The 24,050-nt window shown below is 38.3% G+C and overlaps 1 protein-coding gene and 1 long non-coding RNA gene across 5 annotated transcripts; one reads left to right on the top strand and one right to left on the bottom strand.

The window, feature by feature from the left end:
• The first annotated feature begins 1,262 nt into the window (after positions 1 to 1,262).
• On the top strand, positions 1,263 to 17,100 carry LOC136341987 (uncharacterized). 4 transcript variants are annotated; one of them, XR_010732575.1, is made up of 3 exons: positions 1,263 to 7,869; positions 7,925 to 16,808; positions 16,864 to 17,100. It is a non-coding gene; the product is annotated as an uncharacterized lncRNA (long non-coding RNA). The 4 variants fall into 4 exon arrangements; XR_010732577.1 differs by having other exon boundaries at positions 1,263 to 8,102; positions 13,363 to 16,808; XR_010732576.1 differs by having other exon boundaries at positions 1,263 to 13,477; positions 13,562 to 16,808.
• Positions 17,101 to 19,040: 1,940 nt separating this feature from the next.
• LOC136341974 (MFS-type transporter SLC18B1-like) lies at positions 19,041 to 22,394 on the bottom strand. Its single transcript, XM_066287398.1, has 10 exons — positions 22,103 to 22,394; positions 20,655 to 20,865; positions 20,526 to 20,599; positions 20,330 to 20,477; positions 20,205 to 20,273; positions 20,054 to 20,144; positions 19,864 to 20,003; positions 19,619 to 19,812; positions 19,466 to 19,561; positions 19,041 to 19,408 (listed from the first exon to the last, which is right to left on the bottom strand). The coding sequence occupies exons 1-10, from the start codon at positions 22,201 to 22,203 to the stop codon at positions 19,093 to 19,095; spliced, it is 1,440 nt and encodes a 479-aa protein (XP_066143495.1). The 5' UTR covers positions 22,204 to 22,394; the 3' UTR covers positions 19,041 to 19,092.
• Positions 22,395 to 24,050: the final 1,656 nt, after the last annotated feature.

Below are 24,050 nucleotides of genomic sequence, written 5' to 3'. Positions count from 1 at the left end.
TTTCATGGAAAACGAGCCAATATCTATTCCCGTCCGCACTTTAACTTCAAAATTGAAAGAAAGTTTTTGGTCGGGACGGGAGTTAATTTTTCAAACGAGATGTGCAAATTGAACCTGTTCTGTTTGCATAATGGCTTTCTTAGTTTTTATATGGGCATATGTATCGCCCCATTGGCGTACTCACTAATAATTAGAATTAAAATTGCCTCAGTATTCTTTGCCGGATTCAATTTAGAACGTAATTGTTATCTCATGCATTGTAATGGATTTATGACGTCGAGGGTTGGGATTACGGTTTCAACCGGAATCTTTTGTTCTAACAACTTTCATGATGAATTTAAGAGGATTTCATAGTTAGTGGGGAAACAGGAAACGAACAAAACGAGTAAATTGCAACGGAATGAGCTTAAGACAATACAAAGCAATTTTCGTCTTGCGGCCGGGCCGGGACATCAGTGGAGTGCTTAATTTGTTTTGTGCGCTTTATTTGTCCAACAACTGAACAATACCAGCTGTTTTCAACCACCGCTCGCAGTGGCGTAACCCAGACTAACAAACACCTGCAGACTTTTAACGAAATTGAATTTCTTTTTCCGGTAAAAGGGACAAAAGCGCCCTCTGGCTGCATGAGGAATTTGCGCGCACACGGATTAATTCGAGCGCGACCGCGGCCCTCAAAACGCCTTTTTGTCAGCACACATCCATGAAAGGGAACATGTTTAAGGTGGATAATTTAATCCCACAGGCTGAAACACCACTCGGCCCCTGCTAATGGATTTACTTTTTTTCGTGTTTCATGTCCCTCCGTTTCAGGAATTGGATTCAGTGAAACCAGAGAATTCTCTTTTGAATCGCCCATCTACAACACTTAAGGATTTGAAATGTTTGCTATTAACGTATATCAGCAATTAACATCATTTTACCATCATAGGCGACATTTTTATTTTTTTGCAGCCATGCCTCCTCCAGTATGCCTTTAACAGCTTGTTCCACGATTTCTTTTAATATGTTACACAGAGTACTTCTTATAGACATCTACATACACGGCATACATATTACAGGGTGTGCCATTGAAAACTTTGCACTGGTTTAGTTGGAACTATTATCAAAATATTAGAAACTTTCTATTTTGTTTTTGAGGGGGGCACATTTTTGCGTTAAATGCAGATTAATCGGAGAAAAACTCTTCGCGAGGGCGCGTTCAGCTTTAGTATTTTACGTGGTACTATAGGTCGAATGACTCCTCATTTAACAAAGTTTTGAATCTCGATCATCAGAATTAATTTTTTTTTCAATTTTGGATCACCTGTTAAATGATAAATCAACGCGATCCGCAAATTACAATAAGATTTGAGCTGATTATAGTAAAAAACCTTCTTAATTTCAATTTATCAAATTTGTATCATTTTTTCCGGGTTATTTAGCAGTAATTCGATTTGACTGCAAAATTCAAAAAAATTAAATCACTTCAAATGCATTTTAAATCATCTAAAGTTAAAAATAAATTACGTGCTGATAATCATCATTAAACACCCTTCCGAATGAGGTGTCACTCGACTTATGGTGCCATTTGGAATTCTGTAGTAGTATGCACCCCCGCGAAGGACGTTGTTTCGACGAATCAGCATTTAACGCCAAAATGTGCACCCCTAGAAAATAAAATCAACGTATGGCGACAATTTTTTATATTTTGATATTAATTCCAAATAAGTCGGTGCAAAAATGTTTAAAATAGTTTTTTTTTTCAAAAAATGCTTCAGCTAAAAGTTAGAAAGCTGATTCGGTGTCAGTTTTTGATAACTAAATTTTTTTTCTTATCCCAAAACATTCCATCAAAATTCAACTTCAGTTTTTCAATTCATGCCACCTCCATTTTCGAATTGTTTTTTCGAATTCACACCTATTTACGCATTGGACATGTTAAATTTTGTTGGAGTTAAATAAGAAAAATTTTGAAAATATTTTTTCATTTTTGTTTCATTAGAAAAAAATAAATTCGATCAAAAAAGCAAAAAGACAAATTACTGCTTACAATAATTAATTGTTATTTAATGTGGCAAGAATATGGTTAAAATGTCCTTCATCGTTATTCAAACAGAAGGCTATTCTTTGTATGAATGATCTTCTCATCTATCACATAGGTGTCTTGCCTGATTTATTGCATTAGACCGACAATATGAACCCTGAAGTGATCGACGCTATTTGGCCAATCTCTATAGACTTGATCTTTTAAGGAAAAAGTTAGAGGGATTTAAATCAGGTGACCGTGCCGGCCACTCTAGTTCGCCAAGCAAAAGAAAAGCGAGCTTCCTTTACTGACTAAAGTACGTTTTCTCACCTAAAGACCACTGAGTAACAAGTTAATAATGGCCCGCATGTGGTTCATTATTTACCTAGCGAACTAATCGGTCACCGTCGTCATCATTCCCATTGTTGTTTTATTTATAATTGCCACGGAAATGAGCATAAAACGAACTGCCAACATTCATATTATTACTCAAGACTCGTTGTTTTTCATTGTATCTGAAAATTTATCCATGAGTCGCAAATATTTTATATTTGTGACTCGTGGTTAAATTGTCGCTAGCTTTGACAGCTCAACAGCTGATGATGTGACAACCATGCCTCAAGAGCGCTGACGCAACAAGGATACTCGTGTTCCTTAATTAATCTTTCGAATTCCATACCACGTTCGTAATGGTCGGTCTTTCAAACCCCCGTTAATTATGCCAACAAGATGACTTTCATAGAAATGGGCCAAAGATTCTGCCTTAATTTCGACATTTCTATGGAGATTATCTTGCTGTCAAGGTTATTAAGAGTTTGAAAACCAGGCTTTATGAAAAATAGTACTATTACTATTAATACTACTACTACTATTACTACTACTACTACTACTACTACTACTACTACTACTACTACTACCACCAACCCCCCCCCCTCAGCACTGAGGAGTAAGAAGTGCTTTTAGCAATTCTGAGTAATACGTCGCAATCAACTTCACCAAAACAATTTTTGACTCGCTCGCACAACACTTAAAAGCTTTAAAATCCAAACCCTGATGAGCATTACATTATCTTAAGCCTTAAGCTGACTAATGACGGCTTAAAATCCGAAACCGCTGAACAATTTTTCACAGCATTTGGCTCGGTCGCAGCTTGCTGCTTAAGCTTAAGGCCCGTTTGCGTAGCTTCCAGTCAACATTCCGATAAAATCGCTATCTGCCTTTCAGATAAATGTGTCTAGGGTTGTAAAGGTAGTCATCTACGGCGAGGAGCGGCTATGCTAATGACTCCGATATCAGATCGTAATTAAAATGGCTTAATACCGAGGACGATGTGAATCAATGGGCCGAGCCGGTGGCATCTAATATTAATTAATATCCCGCAGATGACCTATCAGTCAGCATTACAATACGGTCTTGGCTGACAATTATATCGGCCGCGATTCTATCAACCGTCCTGGACGAGAGATGATTTACATTGACTGTCAAGGCAAATCGAACGTTTTAATTGATACCATTTTTCACGGTCCTTGTTTTGAGTTTGCTTGGCTTTTATGGGGCGACAGTCGTAAAAGTTAATCGAGTCCTAAAAAGTGGCAGTACACGGTACGACCGTAATGAAACCATACCCGACGACCATCTGTAAGCTACGGGCATTGCTGGCATGCCCAGACGCAGGGGAATTTATCTCGGCCAAAGGTGCAAAAATCGTATAAATCTACCTTTAGTTGGTATTATTTTTTCATATTTTTTTTCGATTATCGAGCGCCAAATTCAATGACATAATTTTGCACGTTCAAACGTGTTCCTCTATTTTTTGGTGGTTTCAACTTCGCCGTTCTCGGAGATCTTATAAATTCGCAGGTTCGTATTGTTACGGCTGACGGTTGGCCGCCGCGGGTAAAAGACAAAGACAAAAGAGAAGTTTTAGCCCGTGCGCTTCAGAAAGTTTTCCTCGGGCGCATTCGCCATTTTGTCCCTTTATACTTTGTCCGAATATTTCCTTAAACCTGAGCCGTAGCTAAACCTCCGAGTATCACCGAACAGCTTTTCCTCCGTTTAACAAGGAATTAATGTACCTTGGCGTGTCATGAACGCAACAATGGCGGCCCATAAATCATCTGCCAGCGATGTGCCCCACAACAAAGACTATGGAGGACCCTAAACCTGGCAACAAAAGGTGTCCATTCATTCCAGTTTTCGGGAAAAGAATGGACCTATTCGGGCGTAAGACGCGAACCTATATACACAAACGCCAATGATATGACATATACGCGTGTGTTGAACTACGCCAGGGTCGGATTTTTTGTTAATTAAAACGGAAAATGTGGAACTTCCTTGCAGATTTCTTTGTTAGAAATTTATTAATTAGATGTCCCGAACAATAGATGCATCTTTGCATGACAAGGAGATTCATTAATCAGGATGCGTTTGCCGGCCTTTGACCCATACCGGCGAATACAATGGATAAGAAAACGAGTTTCGTCAAAAATGCTAATGAACAACCTCCCAGAGATCTCGTTGAGACGGAACAGGGACGGAGGGAGAGTTGAGAAAATGGGAGATTCGAGAAGGTGCGGCGGCCTCGCTCCGGCACTGTTCTACATGTAAAAAATAGTAAACGGTTTTATTGTTGTTGTGCATGATTACACCTACGTCAATGAGTTATGATCAGAAGGCAGAGACAATCTTGTTCTTATGTAAATGTCGTGAAAATAAACACAGACCCTGTTTAGAGGGTTGGAGTTTATCTGAAAGCGCTTCCGAGCGGGGCTATTAAGTCGTCCATTTTAATGTCTCTTTGGCCCACAAAACTCCAAATTTATGGTTAAGTGGTGTCAAAAAGGGCCTTTAAGACGCCGCTTCGGCTTGGGAATGGTCCCGATAACCAGCAGCGGAGGATACTCCTATTGAGCAATCGCCTTTCTTACCGGGATCCCGTAAAGTCTCCAATTCGTTTTGGATTTTCGGTAAGGAAATTTCAATGAAGTTCTGCAGCCCAAAGCAATTAATTTCTCATCCCTGGGGTCCAGCACCGCCAAAAACAAATGGAATGGTCACGATAAGCAATCAATAACTCTTTTTGCGGACGTTTTTGTCGTTAATTGCGAAGCAAACAAAAAACGAGATACAATCTTCATTACGCCAGCACGCTTTGTTGGTCCCGGTTTTTTCGTCTTCTTCGCCACCCCCGGATGGTGTTTCTTTGTCCCTGTAATTAATGCCTTTTTGCGGAGGATACAATTATTTCTCCGTCCCCCCCAGCGAAACGGAAAAATAAACAACTCGTTGCCGAATGAGAAAATTGTGCCCTTCATAAGGTTTATTAAAGGGTGGGACTGTTGTTCTAACCCTGAATGAGACAGGGAATCGATGTCCTAAAGTTAAATCACGTACCGGTTTTAAAGCAGCATTCGGTCGTGTATCGTTGTTTACAGTGCGTTTCCTACCGTGCAAACTTAAGAAGGATGTTTCTTGAGTTATCATTCTTGGGTCAACATATGTCCAGGGTCCTTTCATTTCGGAGATACGGGGTGTTACAGAAACACCCTTGATGTTTCCCAAAGGGCTCGCCTGTCTCTTAGCGGCGGATGGCAGATTCTAAAGCGTTAACTTCATTAAACAAAAAGTTTTTTTTAGTTGAAAAATTGAAAAAATCCATTTGGTGGTACTTGTTTCCAGAGAAAGCAGCTGTCGGGTGCTTGGTCTTAATGTCTTTGTAACAAAAACACTTCTAGCCATACAGAAATAATCATTAATAAAACGCAAGGAAAAGAGCACAGAAGAGAGAAAAAAGATTTGGAAATGTTCCAATAAATTGGTTGAAAGGAAAAGGAAGCCGGATTGTCTGGTTCGCCTTGCGAGGCAAGGGGGTTCGGGATGGTCCAGTTGTGCCTTTCCATCTTTTCAGGATTTGTTAGTCTTTCAGTTACTTTCCTTACGTGTGTGCGTTCGCATAGTAATTGATGGGGTTTTTGTTTGTTTTTTTCCGTTGCATTTTCCCTCAGTGAGTGCCAACGATCCAACAATGGCCTAGAGATGGACCTATACAGGGTGTTTTGTGATCATACCGGCAAATTTTCAGGAGATATGGAATTCACAAATACAAATATTTAGATAACATAAAGCTAGGTTCGAAATCTCTTCGTTGCCGAGACACAGAGCGTTTAATTTCTTTTTATTTCTTTAAATATTTAAAACACGATTTTAGATAAGGACTTGAACGCGCTACGACGGGATAAATGTGCATGTTCTGGCGTAGGCAGAATATTTCCACGTACACCAATGCGGTCGTGCGTCCATTCAGTGAGATCTTTTTAATGAAAAAAATGGTACGCCATTGACTTTTTTAAGATAAAAATAATTTTTAATTTCTGTGCCTATCAAAAACCCGGATAGATTTTCAAATGCGACTTTTCTAGACTCGTTAGAAAAAACGAATTCAATTTTATTTTACTGGAAGTAGAGGACACGAAAGCGAACGTGTGAAGCATGCTTCATCGCATAATAATACTCTTCTTCCTCTGTGTGGTTCCGTTGAATTCGGAACCACTTACACATGTAGAAACGTTCCTATGCATCGTAATGCTGCGCCATACTCAAGTCGTTGCCATAAAAACCCAATGTTTTTGAAGGATTTAAAAAATAAAAAAATTAAACACTCCGTATCTTGAAGCCAAGTGATTCGGACCTAACTTTATCGATCTAAATATTTGTTTCTGTGCGCTCTATATCCCCTGAAAGTTTATCGGCATGTCTATGAAACACCCAGTATATTTCCGTTGCCGTTCTACCGCATCTGAGTGCGAGGAAGGACCTCACTAGGGTAGGCCCTTCGAAGATGAAAATTAACTAGCCCAGGAGGACTAAGTCTAATCTCTTCTTATCACACAAGACCATCTAAGCTTCTTCAATAAGCCTCCCAAACCTACCTTTTTCCGAATGAACGCATAACGAGATTAAACTGCACCGATATCGACGTCCTTTCTTTTTCTCTGCCTCTTTTGGGGTGGCCGTCGATCCTCTGTGCCCGCTCACCCATAACCTATTGACGTGAAATGGTAAAAAAGGGGGCCCCCATCGCCGGTGGTTTGTTTCCTATGTTTGTTTGAAAATATGGATTTTGTTGTCCGATTGATGGGTGAACCGCCGCGTGAAATTGGCTTTTTTCTCTCCTCCTCTGACGAAATGCCGCCAAGATACCGAATTATTATCGGAAATCGTCACCTGACAGTTCGCAGGCCTTGTGTACACATTAAGGAACATGTGCAGACACTAAACTAAGCTCCCCCGCGCTTAAGCCGGGTTATTGCGGCATCATTGTGCCGGAAAACAATGGCTCTGGACCTGGAAACCTCATAGGGCTTTTAGCCCCTAAACACAATGAGGTTATACACCTATAAATTTCAACGAAAAAGTCCCCCCTTTGGGGCGGAAACCATAACATAATAATCACCCTTCCTTGCTTCTCCGTGTGATTGTCAGTTTCCGTTAATTGGGAACATTTCCCCGCGGGTTTTTTTTTTATTGGAAAATTGGTTTTGCCGATCGCTGATAAAGTTTGGGCGCAAACAAAGCGGCTTTCGATGGAAAAGTCTAGGCCCAATGGCGTGCCTGATTTACCACGTTTACAATATCTGAAACCCACTGGGTATGCAATGTCTGCGCCCACTCCCATATGGGAACAACGCGAATACTCGTTCTTGCAACGTTTCCACGTCTAGTTAGAACGTGTACACGATATATCAGCGAGAGAGGAGATCGACATCTGGGAAACCGTTTTTTTTTTTTGGTTTTTTTTAAGAGGAGATGGAGAGAAATCTCTAAATCGCGAAGTTGCTCCTTGGCCTGTCTAGGCACAATCGGTCTAAAACACATCCAAAAGTTTGCGAACAGATTCGTCAATTTTACCGTTTCCAGGGAAATTGCCCTGCTGGCAAAGTGGTCGGCAGTTTGAAAAACCGGGCCTTAAGCAATCTTGATTTTGTCCGATCTAACGGATATTTCCTGCCACTGCGCTTGGTTAACTCCCTCCGCAGGCACCACTGCAACGTGACATTTTTCCAAAAGGTATGATGTACGTTCAATAACGATACACGTAAGTAACGTAATTTATAGGAATATTCAATGGAAAGCGGATGGAGAATTTATGAGAAACCGCAAGAGGTCCCGCTAATGATATATTTAATGAAATTTAGGCAATTAGCTCTTGCAAAGTTGTTTAATGAAACTGGGATGGTGGTTCAATGTTTGCATCTGCCGTCGCATATTCCTGTATTTCCTGCTCCGAAGGCTTTGAGAGACATCTAATATAGTCAACCAGACATACATAAAATTCATTTCTTTCGACGAAATTTGACTTTTTTCAGTGATTTAGGGAGTCGTTTTTTTAGGGCCTTAAGCAACACGTCGGTTACGCCTATGATGGAGAAACAACAAGCACAACAATACACAAATATTAAATATATGGTAGAGTTCATTGTTTTTCTTTATGAGAAGAATTTAGTTTTATTATTTAATTAAACGCATATTTGTGGCTATTTCTTTTTGATTTGCCGCTTATGTGGTGTTCTAACATAGTTAAAATCGGTTCTATCCATCGATCTTCTTCGATTCATTTTGGATATAAGCTGTCCCCATTCTGTTCCACTCTTCTCCGTTCGTCGTAATGTTCATCCATCTAGTTCCAGTATGCCACTTCAATTCATCCGCTCATCTTACTTGAAGTCTTCCTCTACCCGTTTTGTTCTCCCAAGATCTCCAGTTTATAATAACTTTGTTCCATCGGTAGTCTTCTTGTCTCATATTGCGATCAACGATTTTCCATTTTAATTTTGCTACCTCTTCTCTGACGTCTCTTAATTTTTTGTTTATTTCTTATCCGCTCGTTCTTCCTTTCGTCTAACAGTTTTACGTGTAACAATTGTCTTTTCATTGAGCTTTGCGCTTCTGCCATTTCATCTATATTTAACTTTGTAAGTGTCCGTGCTCGGAATCCCTATTCGAGGACCGAGGGGACATATTGATTATATACTTTGGTATTGAGGTATTGTGGATATTTTTTATCTTTTAAGACGTAGCTCAATTTGCCGATTGCCGCCTAAGCCAGTCTAACTCGTCTCTTGATTTCTGTTTGGTTTTCTTTGCTCAATTTAATAATTTGCCCCAGGTACACAGGGTGTTTCCTAACTATGTGTAGAAAGTTCAAGGGCGTAATCTTGGATGCATTTCAAGCGGAAAATATCCAATAAACCAATGTCCACAATTGCTTGGATATCGAAATATGGGGTATTAAATATACAAAAAAATATATATATATGCAGGATGTTTCTTAATGGATGATAAAACATAAAATAGGTGAACTATGAATTTATTTTACGATAAAAATTGTATATAAAAGCATGTCGTAAATTGCCTCAAATTTGATTTAAAGTGTGTTAAAATTTAATTTTTTTCCGATGTTCATTAACTTCTCTGTTATTTGTAAAAATAATTAACTTAAAATTGGTAGTAGCAATCATTTTACCATTACGAACAAACTGACATAACAATTATTTAACATATTCCAAAGAACGTCACTTTTGTCGTGGTCACTTTCAATACGTTATTTCACATCAGAGCTTTTTTCATGACACTTTTAGATTTCATCCATTAACTTTATTTAATCCCATGTCCTCTATTAACTTTTTGTCTCTTCAGTTTTTTTTATTAAAAACAATAGTTTTAGAGATATTTGCAAAAATTGAAACTAGTAATTTGAATTAAAGTGAAAGTAATTTCTGAAAATGTACGTACTCTTCCTACCAAAATACAAGATTCTACTCTTCTTCGCAGAGGCTGCCGGATGCTATCAAAAATTCCAGGTGTATTCTCTAATAGTTTCATGATCATCCTTAGGCCAACCGTGGTGCACATGGCTAGACATTTTTGTAAATGTCTCCTAAACTATTGTTCCTAATAAAAAAAAACTGAAGAGGCAAAAAAGTTGATAAAATGCATAAGGCATTAAGTGAACTTAATGAATAAAATCTAAGAGTGTAATGAAGAAGGTCCTGATGTAAAAAAATGAGAGTGACTACGAAAAAATTAACGCTCTGTATAGCATTTTAAATTATTGTTATTTCAGTTTCTTCGCAATTACTACCAATTTTGAGCTAATTATCCTCACAAATAGCAGAGGAATTAATGGAAATCGAAAAAAATGATACTCCAACACCGTGTAAATCTAAATGGAAGCAATTTTAAACATGTGTTTATATGAAGTTTTTATCTCAAACTAAGCTCATGATTCGCCCATTTAATTTTTTACCATCCATTTATAAACACCTTGCATACAACAATAAATAAATAAATAAAATCAATATCGTTAAAATCAAGTTTGAGGAGGTATAATTATGGGATGCGATACAATTCGCAACATGGCAGGATTTTATGGAAGAGTGAGAAATTCATTAATAAGAAGGACTCAAGCTTGTATTATAAGTAATGGTGGTAATTTTCAACAGCTCGAATAACATTCAATTAAGTTATTTTCTTTTCTCGATTTTGAAATAAATAAGCCCTGCACAGATCAATTATTAATAAAGCGTTCCTGCAGTTTTTTTTCGGTTCTGTTTCGAACAAAGAACATAAAAATCGGTCTTAACTGACGGCAAACGCAGCGTCATACGTTTCGCGTGTAAATGTGGTAATAAAAACATCCCAAGTGTACGCCACTGTGGCATGGAAAAATTCTGAGTACAAGTAAATATGGTGTTTTTATTACATGTTGGCATGCTAAAATTCAAAAATTCAATTTGAGCCATATTGGAAACATTCAAGGAAAATATATTTTTGTAACGCCCTGTATTTTGAAAGCGAAGCATTTGCGGACATTCATTTATTAGGCGCACAGGATTACGCCCTTAAGTTTTCTACACGTAGTTAGGAAATACCCTGTATATATTCATCGACTTGTTCTATTTGTTCTTCTCCTATTCCGATTGCGATACTTTTAGGCTGTTCAATGTCTTCGAAATCGTTTATTCAACATAAATTTTGCGAGCGAAACTCGATCGTGAGCTCCTCATTTTCGGTAAATTCTCTCGCAAATTCAGCAAAAAGGCATAGAAAACACCGGCATTCCTTCCAACAAGGATTGATTTAAGATAAACAATTCAAGTAACTGTTTTCGCCAAAGAGATGCAAAAGATCCTCGGGTGATTCATGTCCATGTGTCGTAAATTGTTCGCTCGTCGTAAATATACAGTGCGTTTGCACACACTTGACCTCACCGACCTTTCCAAAGAGAGATGAAATATACGCTTGGAGGTGTGCGATTTGTATCTACCAAGTGCCTATCGGTGGTCCTTTTTTGCCATCACCCATCAGCACTTTTCAGGGGTCTAATTTTTTATTTCCCGCCGCCCCCCCTCGCTTTTTTACGTCCCAGTCCAGAAAGGGGCGCGTTCATAAACCATCCTGAAGGCGATTATTTTGACACCGAAACCTTTTTTTATGTTTATGGGTCTCCCGAAAGGCAGAAGGGAATTTCGTCCGGTCGACCGGCTCCTCGTCCACCGTAAAAATAACTTTGGCCAGTTTCTTGTATTGGCTTTTTACGGACTTAAGAAGTTTTTTTAGTGTTAAGTCGAGGACGCAGGTGTGACAAGTCGTGTTTGTTACAGTGAGACCTTTTGGAGCCGTCGACAAAAGAATGGTTAATTGAAGAGAGGAGATGAGCACCTGTTTGCCTCGTCCCATGCACGTTTATCGTTTTTTTCTCAAAAATTGATGGAAAACATGCCTTATTTGCTTTTTCAAGTCAAACAAATGATAAAATAATATTCGTGCACGTATTTTCCTCGCGGACGAACTCAATATTTCTTCTTCGACAACGAGCCTGTTTACATTAAATTGTTGCAAATTGGTATTATTTTTATTTTAATATTCCGCTCCGAAATTAATAACTGTCCAAATGCCCCCCTCCCAGGCCTCGCACCCCCCTTTCTGCCCTTGTTTGTTTTGTTTTTGTATAAATAATTGCCTCCTCCTCTAATGGGAATTCGGAACGAATGCACGAAATGCCCAAATAAATTACTCCATTATGGCGTTTTACTGAACAAATACTTGAATTATTGAATTTTGTTAAATATACATATAAATATATTTGCCAAAAATTTCTGAATGGCTGATGTACGGAAATTTATTTAATATGCACGTTTATGTTTTTAAATTTTTAGTAAGTTGCGAAAAACCGTGTCTTTATTTGGGTCCCTAATCGGGTTCCGATGTAGCTTTCCAGAAATACGAGGATAGTCCCAGAAGCACTCGATCTGACATATAGATGGCGATTTTTTGTTAAAAATTGGCCTGAAGTACCAACATCGATCCTCAAAATGCTCATTTAAAGTTTCAGGATGCTATGTGGATTTGTGTTGTGTAAGTAGGGTAATTTTTATTGACAATTTTGCTAAGGGAAAAACCATAAGCGAAGAATATTATGTAAATTTATTCCTGTGTTTGAGCGAAGAAATTATGAGTAAAAACCACCGCATTTAGCAAAAAAGAAAATCTTGTTCATCAAGACGACGCACCAGTCCATACTTCCAAAATCAATAAACTCTGTTTCGCATTTTTTCCTCCCCCACCTTTATCGCCAGATTTGGCCCCCTCAGATCACTTACTATTTCAAAACTTTAAAAAACGTCTCGATGGAAATAGATTTGTCAATAATAAAGAGGCGAAGTCCGAGGTTGGTGCCTAGTTTGAGGCATTCACAGCTTTTTACTATAAACAGAATATAAAAAGGAAAAGTGTGTCACTCTCAAAGGAGACTACGTTGAGAAATAATGCAATATTTTCCAATTTTTTCTTCCTTTAAACGTTCGGTCGGGCACTTCTCATACTTCGAATGATAACATCTCTTAACTTAGAAACGACACGCAACAAGCCGCCGCATCAGCTACTATCGTAAACAGCAGAAAATTCGACATATCCACTTTAAAATTCAGATGATATACATAGATGAGATAACCCTATTAATTATCTTTTAAATTGCTTTTTAAATGTCAGATATTAACCCAATTTCAAATACGCTAAAGGTCTCATAGTCAGCAGTACACTCGGTACAACAACCTATGCCAGTGCGACATTTTCGTGTGCGGCTGCAGTGCCTTCGCAAGGCACGTGGAAATCAGAAATGGTGCAGTGCCCGAAAAGAAGGAACTTCTGAGGCATCATCCTTAATTATAGAACCAGATTATGCAAACTCCCAAAAACAAGATCAATAATTAACATTGATACGGCATTAGTAAACATCGGAGATTGAAGACCGGCCTCAATTATAAGTTTTATTTATGGTTTCGTTGGGTTTTTAGAATTTTGTAAAGCCTCAAGGCTGGGGGTACCTATAAAAAGAGCTAAACACCTAAAAAAAGTCATCACACCGTCGCCAATCTGTATCAAGTCGAAATGAAGCTAATCCCACTTCTGGTAAGTCAATTTTTTGTGTTTTTTCTTTTTTTACGCTTATTTTTATTGCTTACCTCTTTACCACCGCCCGTCTGTTTCTATTAGGCCTTCCTGTCTTGCTGCGTCCTCGCTTACTGTCAGCCAGTGGGCAACCTCTACTTGCCCCCACCATCCCCTTATCATCCGAAAGTGCCCAACGTCATGACGAAAATCGACAACCATCCACATCAAGACGGAGGTGACGATGGAATCATCAGAATCGGCAATTTTATATTATACAGGTCATGTGCTCATTGCAACGCCAATATTTTGTGAATTTATGAGAAGTTGTTAATTAGAATCGACTGCAGAAAACGATGGTAAAAGTGGCTTTTTACCATGCATTAATATGGCAAGCTCCTGGTAACTTTTCTGACAAGTTAATTTCCATATGGAAACGAGGAACTCATTGCCACTACCCGTCGACCGATTTCTGCGTTTTCTTCAAAATTATCTTCTTGGTATGGTTGTCAGGAGGTTAATGTATTGGCCCTTAGAGTATAAGTCTAGTCGATAAGTTAAAATCGCAAAATAAAATTCTGGAAAATTGCCTGTACGGTTTATCTTCCGATCGCAGGTGCTTGCCCGGTTGCTTCATGAAACTGCCATCACAACGCGGCAACATTGCCGCCCAACCTGGTCCGTTCGAATGTGACCATATTGTCCCAAATACGAAGACAGTCCCAGAAGTGCACATTTAAAACAAAGATTGGACAATATTACTTTATCTAGAAATATTTTTTGTCAAAATAGTATCCTTTGAGATCGACACATTGAAGCTTCGAATGTCTCAAAACAGGCATCAAGCTCGGACTCCACCTCTTCGTTATTGGCAAATCTCTTTCCGCCGTTTTTCCGAGGGGACTAAATCTGGCGAATGGGTGGACGAGGAAAAAGTTCGAAACCAAGTTGATTGGTTTTGGCCATCGCAATGCCGAAAGTATGGACTGGTCCATTGTCTTGATGAAACGAGACGTTCTTTTTCGATCAATGCGGTTGCCTCTTTCAAATTTCTTGGCTCAACGCTGCGATAAAATTGAATAATATTCTCCGTTTCTTGTTTTTCCTCTGGGGAACACTCAATAAAAATTATCCCACGTGCATCCTCAAAAAACCGTCACCATCACTTTTCCCTCAGATGGAATGGTTTTCGTCTCCTTTAGAGCCGACTCTCCCCTTTGAGTCCATTATTTTGACTGCTCTACAGTCTCAGGTGTAAAATGATTGACCCATGCTTCATTCGTGGTTATTAATCCACGCAAAAACTCCGCTTCATTGTTGCGAGAGCCTTTGCCAAACACCTCCTTAAAACATCCTCACGACGCTGTTTTTGTTCAATTGTGAGCGGTCGCGGCACTCATCTTGCTCACACCTTTCTCATATCGAAACGTTCGGTCAAAATGTGATTTCGTACTCGACGTATCCCACTCCGGTACTATTTGAAATGCCGATCTTCGAGTACAGCTTGTGGATTTTCACCACAATGTCTAGAGCGGTCAGATCTGCGGTGTCATCGGGCCGACCACAGCGGATTTGGTCTTGGCAGCGTGCACGACCGCCTTTAAACTCTGCCATCCAATATTTTACAGCTGTTAAGGAAGGACTGGAATCCCCCAGAGTGGAATCGAACTCCGCTTTGATGTTGGATGACCTAAGACCCTTCAGATCAAAACAATTCAGTCAGGCATCGACGCACAATGTACGCCACGTCCGCCAAATCTCTAGAACTGTCCACTAAACACGGCCCCAAAGAAAACACGAATCAACGTAACGCTTCAAACATAAACGTTTTTAAGGTTAGATCTTTGCGATGTAAGGAAACAAAAAACGCCATCTGTGCGTCAGATTGGGTACTTCTGGGACCATCCTCGTACATCTTCAACGATGTTGCTCTTCGTGTTCCTGATCTGGGTCAAAGAAACTTTAAAACTTTACAAGACTCAGATAATAAATGATCTTTGCAAAGATTCGGGCAATTAACTCCCTCCACGTAGCCATCACACAAGCCGGAACAAAAAGCACTGACCTAGCAAAATTAAACGGCATTGTCCTTTCTAAAGGCTGATCCAGCAGTCGGTCGGGTAACTTTTTTAATTAATCGAAGAGGTTGTTTACATACCCCACTCGAGTGGCCAAGAGTACCGGGGGTAGCAAAAGATAAACACGCCGAACGTGACGAAACGTAATTACATGCATAAAGCCCTAGCAGAGTTTATTGGAAATTGATTTCTTCTTTCGCTGGAATGAGCTAATTATCGCAGAGAACAATCTCCGGCTGCTTTGCTACCGTTCCGAACCATCAGTCTCGTCTGTTTAATAACTGAATCTCGCATCCGATCGAATTAGTTTCGACGACTTAATAATCACATTCCCATCGTATAATGTTACTCTCATTAAGGTCCTTAAGACTACGGAATTAGGTTTTTATCATTCGTTCGAGGGTGGAAATAGAGATACAGAAACTTTTCTTTATAGGAACAATTATTATAGTTCCTTCAAGCTATTATTCGCTACAATCCAATATAATAGGGCCCCTGAAGGTTCATTTAAAGGACGATATCGTTCTAATAAAATGTCACTCCTTCAGTGTAACGGTCGCTATTATAATCTTCTGCTCGAGTAAATGCCTTAACAACGCCTTTCTGTGTCACTCTATTAGAGTAAGTAGATCCGACAAAAATAAAATAGAGCTGTAGTAGACTTGTGCAAAAATGTTGCAAATGTCGGAGAATGTCGAGTTGTTGGCAAACCTGCACGAGCGGAATGCAGACGTTTGATGTTACGTTATTGGTGACGAGGAAACAAAAGCGAAACGCAACGTTGCCGTTTTCTAAATTACTTATTGTGCTTTCTTATGACAGTTTACGTCACGCTTAAATTAAACCGACAATGCTAAACGAATAAACATATTTAAATTTATTTACTACCAAAAATCTTTGTTTTAAGCGATACAGAATTATATTTGCTAAAACTAATGTGAAAGCAATTTATGCGAAATCTTCTTATACTCTTTCAACCGCTTAAAATACAAAAAACGAAGGTTTGTTGCTACATAATTAATAATCCCCCCGTCAAGTATTCAAATTTTATCGTAAATCTTGGTTGATATAAGTATTTACGAGCCTAGATTGTCAATGCTGCCTTCTAATGTTGATGACGCAATGCCCTGTTGCTTTAAAACCAAATGAGATGATTATAATATTGCCGCGTTATTTTATATATTATTTATAAATTGACTTCCCTGTATAAAAACCTTGCCGAAAAAATGAAATTATCATTATAAAACCAGTGCTTGAAGATGAAGATCATTTTGGTAAGTTTAGCTATATGGCTTCCTTGAGAAGTGCACAAACTTGTTTAATTCTTAGATGATTGCGCTCTGCTGTACATTGGCATGTGCCTTCAATCCTGCTTTGGTATATCTGCCGCTGCCCAATCTAAACAACCCTCGAACCCCAAATGAAAATTCTCCAAAGGTCACCACAACCGAATCTAACGCCTGCGCAGACTGTAACGTGCCTTTAAAACCTAAGTTCAACTCCACAATTGTTTTCTTATGAAATTGGAACGTGTTTAAAAAAATATAAAATATATTTTTATCTTACCGAAGACGTAATTTAGTGTAATCGGGCACAAACCCCGTAATGACCGGCTTAATTCCGTGTGGTGCCAATTAGCAGTTAAAGCTGTATTAAAAATGGCGGCCACGAATTAACACCGGTATTTACTTAGTACCTATAAGGTTGACCGGTTGTTTACACGCAGCTAAAACGCTACCCTCATTAATTATCACTTAATATGTATCGGGAAAAATTCAAATTAAAACTGATTAAGTGCAATTAGTCGGAATGATGCCCCTCGGCTTGAATCTTGCAGGGACGTACTCTGTAGTACCTTAGTTGCTCCACTCTCTTTTATGGAGATTTGAATGATTGCGGTCCTGCAATCCACAGGCGCCAAACCGGTAGCTCAGGGTCTAACGACATGGATATTACCATCTCAGCAGAGTAGGTGCATATTTAAGCGATGTCCCATCGGCCTGACGAGATAAATAAGCAGTATTCACTGGAGAGGAGTAATTAGGATTTCTTGAGGAATGCGGCCCAAGAGTATCATCTAAAGATGACAAATCAAGGCGTATTTCTGAATAAATCAACGAACGTTTCGGTATGCAACTGAAAGTTGCAATTTGAGTTAGCTACTGAATACATTGTGTCCAGAGACATATAATATATTATTTCGTTGCCGAACTCATCCGCAAAGCAAAATTAACGAAAAGGACTAAAGTTAGCCAATTCATAAGGGTAAACTCTGCTGTCCAAAACTAACTGCGGGCTAAGTGATAATGTTTATTTAATGATTCGGTTTCGACTGTCCGATAGTGGTTCAGAGCCCTCTACTGAATTATACAAATTCGGAAGTTGGTCGCGGTCAGGTCCAGTTTGGCGGAGATATTTTGGTATATTCTATACTGAATGTATGTTGCTTGATCCCAAAACTTTCCTTTTGTCATAATACTTTCTTGAACAGGTGCATGGTCAGCTTGTGAAAACGTACCTTTAGGGCTAATTGATATACATGATGATAACGTGCTGGACCTAGAAACTGACCAATGCTACCTTATAAGTATTACGAAAAAAGTTACTTTACCTGTCAAAACTCTCATTAAGTGTCACTGTGCTGCAGTCATATATGTCAAAGATAGGAATTACGTAGCGTCTTCCATCGCCCTTTATTACACTCGCTTAAAAAAAGATAAACAAATGTTTTTTCTGCTCCTGTCGCTAAACACGTGACATTAATTTAATATAGCAGTTTAGCACAAATTACGTTAAATTTTTAGGAAAAGTCTAAGTTAGTTTGCTAGCTTCTTGATCTAATGGCCCTAACGCTTGTATATCTAACCGAAACTGGCAGAAATACCTATCAAGTTGAAACTGATATTAAATAACGAACTTGTGCAGTTGCTCCAAGAAATTAACACTCAAACAAGTTTGTTTTAGGGCCGATTATTGTTCATTCAACTTGGTAATTTTGCAATGTGCTTACCACCAGGCCCACCGATATGCACATAAATAAACATATACAGAAAAATGTGATTAATTTGTGAAAAAGATCCAATTACCATATTAAAAAATTTCATTTCGCCTTCTTATCAATAGTTTGCAAATTTTAGCACTTTTCTCCCGACTTATGTTGAATGAGTATATGAAGTGCTATGCTTTAAATTCAACATATTCAACATCAAAATTCATATATATCAAGCATTCATACTCAATACTACCGGATCTATAATCTACTAAGGGCGATTGCGTTAAAACACATAAATTTATTGTTCGCCTCATTGTCAAGAATTTGACATAGCCCGTTTAATATTCTCCTCTGCTGCAGTTCTCTAGGGCTTAAGACCCTTTAATGTCAGTTGTAACATGCCTTTATTTAACAGGTTACGAAGACTGAACGAACTCGTGCGGGCATTCTTGTCATTAGGGAATTCTGAAAGGGCCAACTCAAACCTCCTTAGGGACAGTGTTTTAACGCCGAGTAAGAAGTTTCTCTTTTATTTTATAGACTAAAAATATCACAATTTCAATATATTAAAGTCTAACACAATAGCTAACTCGCCCTTCGCTCTCCACGCAACAAATCGCATTGTCAATCCCGCATTTGTCCTCGCTTGAACTCATCACCTTCATTACCTTTCTCCTTTTCTTAATTTTAAAGAAAACAGCTCCCCCAATTGCTAGGATTAAATTGATCCCTGCCACCGTACTTGAAGCTATAGGGAAACTGTATTTCTGCATAAGGGCACCTCCCATAATAGGCCCTATAACCTCGCCTAAAGAGTAAGCAGATGACCAAAGCCCGGAGATGGCACTGTGGGTAGATAGGCAGTCAGGAAAACCCTCTTCACTAAAAAAATAAATAAATCAGTAAAGCACTAATCTGTAGATAAAGAGCTCCTCTTACAGGGCATTGTCTATTATATGCTGATAAGTCGGTATTAGCGTCATGGCAGCAAAGATTCCTAGAATGCCCAATGTTACCGCATTCAACCATAATGAGCTGTAGAATCAAGGCATTTGAAATACGCAATTTAAAGATGAGAATTTAGAGACTTACCCTTCAATAAAAGAAAAAATGGGTGACGGGCCTAGAAACAATAACATCAAAAAGCTGCCCAACAACCCCGAGGACATTAAAGCAACATAGCTATTAGTTTTGTCACCAATCCACCCCATGATAGGGCTGGATATGCCGTAGGTCGCGGCACTTAGAACAAAAAGCAGCCCCACTTGACTGGGAGATAAGCCAAACTAGATGAAAGCTTAAGCCAAAAATGCATTTAAAATTGAACATTATCGTACCTTTTCTCTAAGATGCGGCTCTAGCGTAGGATCCAAGAAAGAAACAGACACAGCAACAACTACAGTCATTACACAAGTAACGAACACTGAAGGCAACCGCAGCAAGTTAATCAAGGAGCCCCCTTTCTCTAGCACTTCCTCTAGTTAAATCGATCTTTAAAACAATTATTAGTAAACACAAATAACTTACTCTTAGGTTGTGGCAGAACAAACATATTAACCACAGCTATGACGATGGCAATACTCCCACTAACATAGAAGGGCAGACTGAAGCCTCCGACCTTCCTGAAAGAAATTCCAGTTTACTCTCAAATTTAATTTAAATTGGGGTTGTAAGTTACCGCATAGAGAAGCCCCCCAATTCCCGGACCCGCACTCAATCCTAGTCCTATGAAGGTTTCTAGCAAGCCCTTGAGGATACTGAATTAAAATTCGCTGAATAATGAATAATATTATGAGTAGTTACCCTGATTGTTCCTACGTGATTAGGAAATAAGTCTACGATTAATACGTAGGAAGCTATGTTATAGGCACTAGCCCCTAAGGCCTCTATTATCCTAATTATGAAGGAGGCAGCGACGAAGGAGGGATAGTTGTCTAATCTGTCTATTAGGCTGAAAGATTTAATTAAAATTTGGAAATTTATATCATCCAAATCTTACCCAAAAATCATGTTAGAGACTCCGCTGACAAAGGCCCCAATGGTGAACATGGGCTTGGCGCCCACTTTCGGTAACTACAAAAATTTAAGTAACATAAAAAGCTTTCTGAGAGCTTTGATAGTAACTTACAACTTTTCCAAAAACTGGAGAAGATAAGAACACAACCAAAGCGTAAACGCCAAAAATGAGTCCTGAAAGTGAAGCGGTTACGCCCTTTTTGGCACTTACAGTGGGGAAAAACGGGGAAATGATGGACATGGAACAAACACTCATGAAAGCTCCTAGCGCCAACATTAGCAGGGATATTTTTTGCATATGTGTGAAGCTAATACTTTGGTTCCTGTAATAGATTGCAAAACATTGTTATTAAGTATTAAAAAAATGGGGATCCACTATGATTGTGTTGCGGTCAAAAGGATAATGTAGCAAATTAGACGATTGGGGTGTTACTTCTATGGTAAGTAATCGATGCGAGACAGAAAGGCAATTAAATCATTAGTAAATCCGCTATGATTTGTTATTGTTTCTGGTTAAATTTGCGTAGGAAAATTAGAGGACAACAAAAGGTTTTGATGAAAATGATCGAGAGACAAGGACGTGGGGGCTTATTTGCATTTATTGCATTTCTGAAACTAATCCGAGGAATATTAATATTTTATGTTATTGGGCAATAGCCATCGATGCCTTTTCATCAAAAAATATCTATATGGATTTGAAAACTGGAAGACCAACGGAACATCGAGATCGCAATTGAAAAGTGTATAGAAATTGGAGATGTTTTGTCCGAATGAACGTAACTCCCCCAGCATAAGCGCCTTGTCGAAGACTCAGCTGATTGGTCGAATTTAACAGCGAGTCCCCAAACCTTAGGAAAACAGCAAATAGAGCACTTAGATTAAAAGGTCATAATCTAGTCCATTTAGAGATAAGATGATAATTATCGATTGAATCCTATCGATATGATAAGACTCGCTTATTGATTGTTTGTTGTGTATACAATACAATTATTCTAAATAAATCTTCCAAAAATGAAATTGGCTAGGTTTGATTTGGTTTATACTCATACAGGTACCTACCAAGCAATCAATTATTGTTATCAAAAGCAGCTTTTTGTAGCCATGAAGATACTAGTTTTTCCAATCGAAGTGTCTGTACCAAAAAAACTTATAACTATATTAAACTTGTCCTGTCCTTCATTTAACATTTGTGCATTTACGTAATTTATTTAGAACACATGAAAACGTTATCAGTGATCAAGTTTCGATGCAAAAACAATCCACAACTCTCCCATCGTGCTATACTGTGGCTCTTAGAATGTTTTCATTTAGTTTCTTTGGATTGGTATACGAAGGAGTATCTTAATCTAACTAGTTAAAAGTAGCTCTTTTGCAAAAATTTCATTGCCATACGCAAACCATACAAATCGCCCTAAAGTCTTGAACTTAACGAGACAGGAAACGCAAGCAAGTTGACCTTTAAAAACCAGAATTATTTACGTTAAGAAGTGTGAGTGTTGTCGACCTGGTGATATTCAAATGATAAAACATGAATTAAAAGATTTTCAAAAATCGTCTTACTTGTCCCGCTCCCCATTAGCCTCCCGGGTAGTATCCCTTCCGAAGCACCAACACACACAATTACTACCATTAGTTCTACTTTGCTTTTGATCCTCTTCCATTCTGCAAGAACTTTGTCGTCAAAAACTCTCTAGTCCAAAGCACGTTGTGCGACTCGAATTCATTCACAAATCTTCAGTGAAAATATTTCTTTTCGTTGTTTGTGTACTTAAAGAGACCAACGACTCACTTATTAGTGCTTTTGTACATAGTTAGTGGCGAGTTTTAAGAACCCATCAACAATGGAAATAAGTGGTGGGGACCGACACCAACAGGTGCCTTGCGACTGCCGACTTTGAGAACTCGGAAGAAGAAGGTGTATTGATTGAAATTCGTGATGGTGAGTTGGAAATTTCAAAGGTATTGTCAGGTTTTTGGAATTATGCTAAAGCGGGTAAAACTGGTCGTAACTGTACAATTTAGCATGCTATGGATGCTTCCTGTGCGATTTAAATGTGGCTTGGATTTGCCATTGCTTATTTTAACGCGAATAATTATTATTGACGTTCTCGGAATTTTTATGAATCCCATAATTGACTGCGAAAATTGCTGAAATTGGCGCTAAATATAAGCAGGTAGGTGGCAAACAACTGAATTAAATGCTTTATTAAATTATTGGAAGTTCGTTCCATTTCCATTCATTCCACACGGAAAAATTGACGCTTATAGAATTTGGATAAATCTCAATAAAAGCATAATTCCCGTCGATAATATTCCTGTCTGACACATTATACAAGATAATGTCTGCCAATGATTTGTATCTATTTCTTGTCATCCCTTAATGACTGGATAACAATGTTGAACGTACCACTGACCGTTGGACAGTAATAAAATACTAATAGATTTCTTGGAAAAAGGAGCACCACCCTACGTGGAAATCTCATAATCATAATGACTTTTAATACCTCGAAATCTTTAAAGCATCACTTGAAAAATCCCCACATAAAATATACATTTGATTCCTGAAGACTTACTCTTAACTAAATATGCATTGATAATCGGTAGTACCTAATGAATTAAAAATATGTTAACTCGTGTTAGACGTTACACGTGATATACGTTCGTACGTATGGAAATTCGGAATAAATCAGAAGTCTTAACCTTGGCATCACAATGTATAGCATCCTAAATAGCAGTACAATGTTCCTTTCAATGCATTTATATTTTTCATTATTGTAAACAAAGAAAGCAAAAAAAAAGTAGCATGCAGGTACATAGCTAAAATTCTTTTAATCTATTAATAATAACGGCCATTAATCGATCATGCAAAAGACATTTATTTACAGTATTAGACAAAAAGGTTATTTGTAATAGTTTGTTAATATTTAATAGGTGAACTCTAGATTAATACATTATAATTAGCATACAATTGGTAATATATTCCGAATATAATTGGCTTTAAAATATGTAAACAGATAAATATACAGACAAATCTTGATTTGAACCTGGACAAATTGGATTTCAACTTTTTTATTTAATAAATTACAAATAATAAAAGCAAAATCGATTTTTATTTTAATTACCATTTGGTGTGGTACTCCTTTGCTCGGATCACATTGCGACATCGCTCTGGCATAGACTGAATTCATTTTTGAAAAGTTCTTGCTGGTTTGGTCTTACTTTCCGATCCAGTATGTCCCATAAGTTCTCGATGAGATTGAGATCGAGACACTCTAACGGTCACACCAAAATATAATTTTTTTTCTTCAAGTAAATATTTTTGCACTAATTTCGACGTATGTTTTGGGTCGTTATTATGTTGAAACTCGTGTTTCAAGGGCATCGTATCGCATAAATATGAATCTAACTTGTTTTTTAAAATGGCCAAATACATAAACCCGCTCATACTTCCTATTTTGCGATGTAGTCGACCCGTGCCATACTATGAAAAACAACCCTAGAGCATTAC

This window comes from Euwallacea fornicatus, chromosome 11 (assembly GCF_040115645.1).
Source record: "Euwallacea fornicatus isolate EFF26 chromosome 11, ASM4011564v1, whole genome shotgun sequence".
Lineage (NCBI taxonomy): Eukaryota > Metazoa > Arthropoda > Insecta > Coleoptera > Curculionidae > Euwallacea > Euwallacea fornicatus.
This window is presented reverse-complemented; position numbering and strand designations above follow the sequence as displayed.

Bases quoted from the DNA above. Each gene is read 5' to 3' on its own strand.
- LOC136341974 (XM_066287398.1), bottom strand. From the start codon at position 22,203: ATGGAAGAGGATCAAAAGCAAAGTAGAACTAATGGTAGTAATTGTGTG. The intron at 20,145-20,204 runs GTAACTTACAAC...TCTTTCAGGAAG, and splicing joins TTGGGGGGCTTCTCTATGCG to GTCGGAGGCTTCAGTCTGCC. The intron at 20,004-20,053 runs GTAAGTTATTTG...CGATTTAACTAG, and splicing joins TGTTCTGCCACAACCTAAGA to AGGAAGTGCTAGAGAAAGGG.